This window comes from Lycium barbarum, chromosome 9 (assembly GCF_019175385.1).
Source record: "Lycium barbarum isolate Lr01 chromosome 9, ASM1917538v2, whole genome shotgun sequence".
Classification (NCBI taxonomy): Eukaryota; Viridiplantae; Streptophyta; class Magnoliopsida; order Solanales; family Solanaceae; genus Lycium; species Lycium barbarum.
This window is the reverse complement of record NC_083345.1, coordinates 17968259-17976721: the sequence shown is the minus strand read 5'-3', so window position 1 is coordinate 17976721 and position 8463 is coordinate 17968259. Positions and strand designations below refer to the sequence as shown.

Genomic DNA, 8463 nt, shown 5'->3' with positions numbered 1-8463 from the left:
ATGCTAATAATCTTGATCGGTTCTCACATTCCTAGAATTTGAGTATCTGCGAATTGAAGCAAGTTCGAAGTTCTACTTGACATTCACAAGTTCACAAAATATATGGAAACCAAACAACTAAAAAAGGAGTACCAATATTGCTTGGTTCAAAAATAAGAGAAAGGAGCTGAACCACTGATCAGATAATTGTAATCTGAATGATTTTTACCACATAATAAATCATGATCCTTGGATGTTCCTACTAGGTGGAATTAAGTAGGTAGAATTCCGCCTACTAGTAACATCCGAGCATAAAGATTTATTGCAATTGATATCTTCAACTTCACAACATTCTTGAAAATGTCTAATATATGTGTAAGGTGTGCGTAAATCCTATCCTAGACACAACTTTGTCGATAAAAATCTCTAAAATAATACTCAACATTTACAAGTTTACCAATCCATGAAAAATCAAGGCACCAAAATGTAGTAAATTCTTTTTTTGTAAAAAGAGGAAAGAAACCAAAGCTAAAATATAAAAAGAAATGAGCTAAACCATTGATCAGATAATTGTAGTCTGAATGATTTTAGTCGACATATGAACTTTCCTGAATCGGATATCATCCCTTCAATGGTTCAAAACAATGGAAAATTAAAGAATTAAAAAAATACTAAAAATAATAATAAAAGAAACAAAAATTATATGAGTAGGCTCAGAGGATCCATTGGTTAGATGTATTAATCACAGAATTCAGGAAATAGGTAGATTTGAGCATCATTGCCTAATCATCCATCCTTTTTATTTCACAAAAACAAATATCAAAGTCATATTATAAATAGAGCCCCCCAAAAAAAAACCCCCAATCACAAGCTTCTCTAATAACAATACTCCATCCATCCCAATTTATGTACACCTTCCGAATTTCAAGATTCAAACAAATTTTTCTTTGTTCATAATTTCTTCACGGCTTTTAAATATTTTGAATTGTCAATTATTGTAGCTTATGGTAGTACTTTTTAAGTAATTTTCACATAGGTAAATTTTAATCAAAATATTTCATGTCCAAAATTAACATTCAAAATCCAAATTGTACCGGGACACACAGGGGATACTACAATCAAATATGATCATAAACAAAAAGAAACATTCAATATTGTTTTCCTAAGTTAATACTGAAAAAAATACTGAAATTTCATTAAACATTAGATCTAAACATATATTTTTTTTTAAATTATTGCTATTAATTTTAAAAGTTGTAACTAATCAAACTTTGGATGTGCCCCTATCTAGGAAGGTTAACATGTAAGAACGTAGTACTCAACTAGATAACATTTATGTGTTGCTACTTTTTAGTAATAAAAAAATGATAAATCTTGTTCTGGTTTATCACATTCCTGGTAGTTAAAATCAAATTCGAAATCTACTAAAATATATCTAGTGTACAAATCAGTGTAAAAAAAACAAAAAAAAAACAGATCAATAGTTGGGACAAAAATAAAGGAGTTGAACCATTGATCAGATAATTGTAGTCTGAATGATTTTTTGGTCGACACGTGTACTTTCCTGAATCGGATATCATCCCTTCAATGGTTCATAAAAGAAATTTAAAAAACTATTAAATAAATAAAAGAAAAAAAAAAAAAAGTAGGCTCAGAAGGATCCATTGGTTAAATGTATTAATCACAGATTTCAGCAAATAGGTAGATTTGATCATCATAGCCTACTCATACATCCATTTTTATTTCACAAACATAAAAAACAAAATAATATTATAAACATAAAGAAAAAATACACACAAATAGACACAAGTGGAGAAGAGAACAAAGGTAATGAGGTTATTGAGTTATTGAACACTATATATAGGTGCTGTTTACAACAATTAGGGTTAGGGTTTTATATGTTGGTCTAAATGGGCTTTGGGTAGATATGGCCCATATTGGTTAGATAACGGGCTAGATATTTTGGGCTATTTGGGCTTGGGTAACTTATCTTGGCTCATTTAGGCAAATATCCGTTTTCCAGTATACCATTTACATTTTGTTTCTATTCTTATAAGGTTGTGCAGATATGATAGCCTTTTAAAAGTTATCCTTTTGGATACAGTTAGATTTGAGTCTTTGGTTCATATATTTCTTAACAGTACAGACAAAAGTCTCAAACAAAATCTTAGACTCGTAACGTTTTCTTATAAGATTCTCAGTTTTTTAAATTGTGATCTAAATGATAATAAATTGAAATAGAAATGAAAAAAAAAAATGGATCATTTATTAAATAATTATCTCAAAAAGAGATAACTGGTGAAAATTTCTGACTTTTCCGACTTATCTCTCCTACTAGGAATAAGCCCAAATAATGACCAATTTGGTAACTCATCGGGGATACACGTTTTTGTCTACTCTCTTATTACTACAATTTTCATTCACTCCCTCTTGTGCGTGCCACTTTATTGTTATTGGATTCAACAACATTTGGTTAATGAGTTTGATTTGTTATGGATAAAGCTTTGGTTATTAAATTGGGGTGATTTGCCGAAATATATAGGATTTTTTAAGGTCAGTTTAAATATTGTCCCCGTTTAACGAATTATGCAAAAAGAAAAAAAAATTAGGTCCTCCACATGAGTACTTCATTTTACTACTCTCAGTTACCTGGTGGAGTCGTGGAGTGAAAGGATTAACTTTGTAAGATAAATGGCAATTGCCATCAATTAGAACTAAGTATAACCATGACAATGGCTATGTTAGTTGAATTTTTTGTATAGGCTATAGACAGTTTATTTTTGCATTCCCTATCCCAGCAGCCCTCCATGAATATTGAAATCTCTCAATCTGATTATTAAAAAAAAGTTTTCACAAGTGTTGTTTGATGAACGTAACATACCTTGCTTGTGTTGTTCTATTGTTCACAAATTTTGACAAACTAGTAAGATTATGAACTATCTTCATTCTACCTATCTTGTTAAATTGTTCACAAGTTCTGGCCGAATGACAAAATTTGCATGTATTTTTTTTATAATAAAATTTGCATGTATTGTTCAATTGTTCAAAAGTTCTCTTTTCCTTTCAGATTTTTCGTTGTTTTCGCTGCTACAAATTTAGCTCTTTGAAAATGATTTAGACATTAGCAATCCAATATACAAAAATCATGACTCTTCATTTGTGAGTATTCATGCAAGTAGCTCTCTTAATCAAGATGCAATTATTACAGTGACAAATAATGAAATTTTCTTACTTCGTACAAGACATGCTTGTCAAGCAGTCAAAATCAGTAAGGAAGATAGGCACCGACCCGTTATATATGGTTACTTGAATAGGTAGGTAGGTCAAACTCCATTAATGTCAAGCACCAACGACGTCCATGCATTGACCCTGATTAATATGGGAATACAAATTAAATTCGAAACGATTTTTTAAAAATAAAATAAAATTGTAGTGTTCAATTTCCACTAAAACTGTATTTTCTCTTCGAATTTTCTTAATCAACTTCAGCAGAGAAGGTTGTGCTTGGAGTGACCACTGCTAGATTGCAATAGGAAAGAACAAAAGAGAAGAATGGGAAAAAGGAAAATAAAAAAATAAAAAAAATATTAAGAATAAACACTCTTATTTTTGGGATCGCAACCTATCGTTCAATGAGGTAGCTAGGATGAAATTAATAAGAGACCAAAATGTTCAAATTCTAGTAGAAACAAAACCGAACTGATTACTGGTTTAATTTACTGCACTCATTATGGGTGCTGAAACACCCATTGAGCTTGAAATTGTATTATGTATGCATAAATATATTTTAAAATGTACATAAAGTGATCACGAGCACCATGTTTAATTTTTATGATCATTTATATATATACCAAAATCAGTGAAGCACCCACTGACTTATAATTTCTAGATCCGCCACCCAAGTAACTACAAGGAAGGGAAATATATATATCTAGTCTGTTTTCTACAAATTAAATTCTATCATGCATGCACTTTAATACTAAATATTAATTTCCAGGTAAGAAAAATATAATACACTGAGAAATTAAACGTATGGATTTGTAATGGTCTACAGGTTGTTGAGACTCGTCATTCGGCATCTACACCAAACCTTACAATTTAACCTCAAAAGTTACAAATTAAAGTTTTAGTAATATAGGAGTAGTATCCCTCCCAATTTATGTAAAGATGTTTAACTGGGCACATAGTTCAAGAATGAAAGGAAACTTTTGAAACTTGCGGTGCAAAATAAACTATAGATAATCATTTCATTAAGAGTAAAATAAGAAGTTTAAAGATAAATTAATACTTACTAAATATAAAAAAGTTGTCATGCTTTTTTGAACTAACTAAAAAGGAAAGAGTGTCACATAAAATGGGACAGAGGGAGTGTAATTTAACTATGATTAAATGATGTATAAAAGCGTACTGTAGCATCATTGATTTGGTGTAATACTGGATTTCAATATGCTGTAACATTTGTGCTAAATCAAACATCCCATATGGGCTTTTCATTTCCATGCAAATTAACATTCTGTTGATGGAAGGGATTTATAGCAGCAGCTTGCATCCTTTGGTGCTGTTGTTGCTCGTGCAAACTAATAGGTGGCCTTGAAGTTCCTCCAACTCCTAAGAAATCAACTGTCAACATGTCATTTCCATTTTGCCCTAACACTGTCTGGTTCCTGATTCCCATCACATGACTTCTTCCACTAGAGCTATTATTTGTATTATTGTTCTCGTGATCATGTTCCGTTCCGTTCTTGATAAATCCACCATTGTTTTGTTCGTCGCTCATTAGTATCCCACTGTAAATTCCCATGTCACTCATCACTGCTGCGAAATTTGGCGGATGATGATTGTTATTATCTGCTTGTGTTTGGAAATTCTCATAGGGAGAGGGACCAACATATGGCGTTGGTCTTGTTATAGTAGCTGGACCAGCCATTGCACTTGTTACGAAACTCTTTTGCATCATTGGGGAATTAATGCTGCTACTAGCAGTTGCCCCCATTTGGGCCGCTTTTTGCAAAAGCGCAGTTGCTGACATTGGAACTGTTGATCCAGAAAGTTGGCCTTGCCCTTGAGCCGACCCATTTTCGCCATTGTCTTGTAGATAATTGAAATTTGATGGGATATTGGAGCTAAGTTGAAGCCCTGAGGATGATGAAGCTACGCTTCTTGGGCTGCCAAAGAGATTACCTGTGTTGAAAACATACTTAAAAATAAAAATGTTCTGAAACGAAGTTTTAATTTTTAGATGAGATGGTCACACAACTACCTGAAGGGGTCGAGAACATGCCACCTTGAGCCACATTATTGTTCATGGACTTGAATGGAATGGGAAGAAATTCTTGAGGGAGTGATTTTAGTGGGTTTTTGGGATCAAAGTTATTGAATTCGGATAATCCCAAGGAGGCATTGGATGACATGAGGTCATTCATTTGGCCACTTGAATGGGGTTCCATGTTGTTCATTAGCCCTTGGTTCAGTTTGTTGTTTTCTTCAGCCAAGGCATCACAAAAAGCTCTATGGGTGATAAAGCTGTCCCTCCTGCACATCAATAAACCTCCCATATCATTAAACAAACGATTTAACTTTTATATACAGTCAAACCTCTCTATAACAGCATGGTTGGGTCCGAAATTTTTCAGCTGTTATAGAGAATGACTGTTATACACCTATAACAGCATTGACATTTAAATAATATTTCGCTGTTATAGGCAAAAAAGATGCATAAAATCTAATTTTCATTTTTAATTGTCAAATTCTAAGCTTAATCACACTTTGTATAATGAAGGAAAATCATTTAATGATGAAATATATATATTCATATGATATTTTTTGTCATAAATAGTGTACTAAATGATCAAATATTTGGTCAAAATTTCCACTCTTATTATTGGTAATCATAGATATTCTATTTTTATAAAGATGGTTAATTATTATATTACCAAAAAAAGAAGATAGCTGTTATATGAGGGGTAATTTTATAAAGAGCGTACTGCTATAAAGTTGACTGTTGCTGTTATAGGTGAAATGCTGTTATACAGAAGTAAAATATAACATAAAAAATCGGTTCCGAAAAATCTTAGTTGGTATAGAGAGATGCTGTTACATGCGGGTGCCGTTATAGAAAGGTCATGGGAAATAATTTTATACATTTATCATTATAATTTAAAATGTAACAGTAGCTAGATTGCTGTCTTATTTGTCAGATAACTAGCATCACCTATACCCTACACGATAAACAAACAAATTACATGTAGTGATACATATAATAGTGTAAGTTCTTTTACAATATAGAAGTTAAACTTGTCATGACTAGAGCAACTCCCTCAAGAATGATACCATTTAAGATCTTAAGATCATTAAGCATATTTTCTGTATATACAGGAATAAATGCATTATATATCTATTAAGCAAAACCATAGTAGCTAGGTAGTTGATCATTTTAGCAGGTAACAATGTTGGATCAACATGAAATGCTTTCCATTTTAGTTCATAGTTAAGAAATGACTGAAGAATTATATGAGAAGACAGACTAACCTGGAGAAAATGGTACCACAGTCACATTTATATTCTCTTGTTCCACAAGTCTTCTGGTGAGCCTTCCAGTCAGATTGCACAGCATACTTCTTGGAACATTTATCACATTTCCATTTCTTTTCTCCATGTTTGCGGCTATAATGCTTCTTAATACCAGTAAGATCACCCAATGCACGAGCTGGATTGTGGTGCACGCAAGTTGGCTCTGGACATATATAAACGCGTTTCCTCACTTCGGTCGTTGTTCTTTGCCTGAGCTTCCAAGGGAGATTGTGTCCCCTCCTATGCAACTGCAAATTCTGGTCCCTTTGGAATCCCTTGTTGCAAATCTCACAGACGAATCTGTTTGTCGCCATAAGGGTTGTTGGTGATAACGCGATGACTTCTGCATTAGGATCTGGACAGTTTCGAGAAGAGAATCAATCGATCAATTACACACATTGAATAGAATTCTTGAACAACAAACAACGACTTAAGATATTCATGATCAAGAAGTACTAGATTCTAAAAATTTTGAACAACAAACAACCAATTCAAATATTTACGACCAAGAAGTACTAAATTTTAGAAATTTTGAACGACAAACAACCAGCTCAGATATTCACGATAAAAAATTATTGGATTCTAGAATTCTGGAAGAATAAATAACCAGTTTAGATATTCACGACAAAAAAATTACTGGATTCTGTAATTCTTGAACATTAAACAATCAATTTAGATATTAACGAATATTCCACGAGGAGTAAATTTTCTCGAATGATTAGAAAGTGCACGTACTACTCATAGACATATATCTCTCTAAGTGGCGTGTGGGTCACCAAAAAAGAAAAATGAAAAAAGTGGATTTCGTTACAGTTGCAAGCAATTATTGACCCATTTGAAAGACGAGGATTTCTCTATTTAAAACGAGCTTAGAGTCAAGGATACCACCATCATGACGCTAAGCTATTTCTTGTACGTAGTAATATATGTTACGTTTCTACTTATACGTTCACATTAGATCACAGAAAACCAATTAATGTTATAATTCATCAGTATATCTGTGCAGCTTCAATGTGCTTAACATAAATTAACTAAAGCTCGCTAGTTCAATTTCAAGAATCAAAACACTACTTCATGTTAAATTAAACACAGTACTAATTATCCATAGAAGTACTATTCAAGATTCAAATTGAACTAATTAAGCTGCAACATTAATATAATATGTACCTTTTACGGTTTGACATATGATCATGAAATTGTTAGAAAAAAATACTTAAGAAGCAAAACTGAAGAAAGAATCTGCCGTTCTAAAGTCAACAGAACACAAATAATTGGATGTACATATAATTGTATTTTACCAGGATTCCCAGGAAGATTTCTCTTCTTCTTAGCTGGTGGCTTATTCTGATGCAGTTGGGATTGTGAGCTGGAACCATTGCTAGCGGTAACAGAGGAAATATTGTTATTTGAAGTGTGCAATTTATGGGATTCTTCTCCAGTGTTTCCTGAAGAGAAACTGCCTTCTTCTCCTGATATATTTGACATTTAGAAACAAACAATAAATGGTGAAACAATTATCAGATTTTGTCTGTTTTTTCCTCTGCTAGCTTTCAGAAACTCTGCTTTGTTATTTCCCAACTTTTTGTTTAGTTGTTGGTGCAAAAGGGGTTGAAGGATTTACTTAAATCTAGGAATATGCTATGAGTAGAGAGAGACAAAGAACCAGGGAACTCTCTCCTCTATTCCCTCTCTTGTTGGCACATTAATAACTTAGGAACCGTGGTCTTCTTATTTGGCTTATACTAATATATATAGTGTGGATGTAGAGACAATTGATGTGGAAAGGCCCCTAACTTTGTACAATTTCGTTTTGCGACTACAATTAATCATTAACCTGCTTTCTTTTTCAATAACAATAAGTTAACTGAAATCCACCGGCTCGATTAATTCAGATTCTTGATATTACAGGAAATT

General features: G+C 32.6%; 1 protein-coding gene and 3 non-coding genes across 4 annotated transcripts; all 4 read right to left on the bottom strand.

Moving 5' to 3' along the window:
- Nucleotides 1-535: 535 nt before the first annotated feature.
- On the bottom strand, nt 536-613 carry LOC132612493 (small nucleolar RNA Z155). The gene has a single exon (XR_009571848.1). It is a non-coding gene; the product is annotated as a small nucleolar RNA Z155 (small nucleolar RNA).
- Nucleotides 614-1489: 876 nt separating this feature from the next.
- LOC132612494 (small nucleolar RNA Z155) lies at nt 1490-1569 on the bottom strand. The gene has a single exon (XR_009571849.1). It is a non-coding gene; the product is annotated as a small nucleolar RNA Z155 (small nucleolar RNA).
- A 54-nt stretch (nt 1570-1623) lies between these two features.
- Nucleotides 1624-1706, bottom strand: LOC132612489 (small nucleolar RNA R41). The gene has a single exon (XR_009571844.1). It is a non-coding gene; the product is annotated as a small nucleolar RNA R41 (small nucleolar RNA).
- Nucleotides 1707-4296: 2590 nt separating this feature from the next.
- LOC132611290 (zinc finger protein GAI-ASSOCIATED FACTOR 1-like) lies at nt 4297-8255 on the bottom strand. Its single transcript, XM_060325715.1, has 4 exons — nt 7848-8255; nt 6508-6904; nt 5240-5511; nt 4297-5160 (listed from the first exon to the last, which is right to left on the bottom strand). The coding sequence occupies exons 1-4, from the start codon at nt 8032-8034 to the stop codon at nt 4448-4450; spliced, it is 1569 nt and encodes a 522-aa protein (XP_060181698.1). The 5' UTR covers nt 8035-8255; the 3' UTR covers nt 4297-4447.
- Nucleotides 8256-8463: the final 208 nt, after the last annotated feature.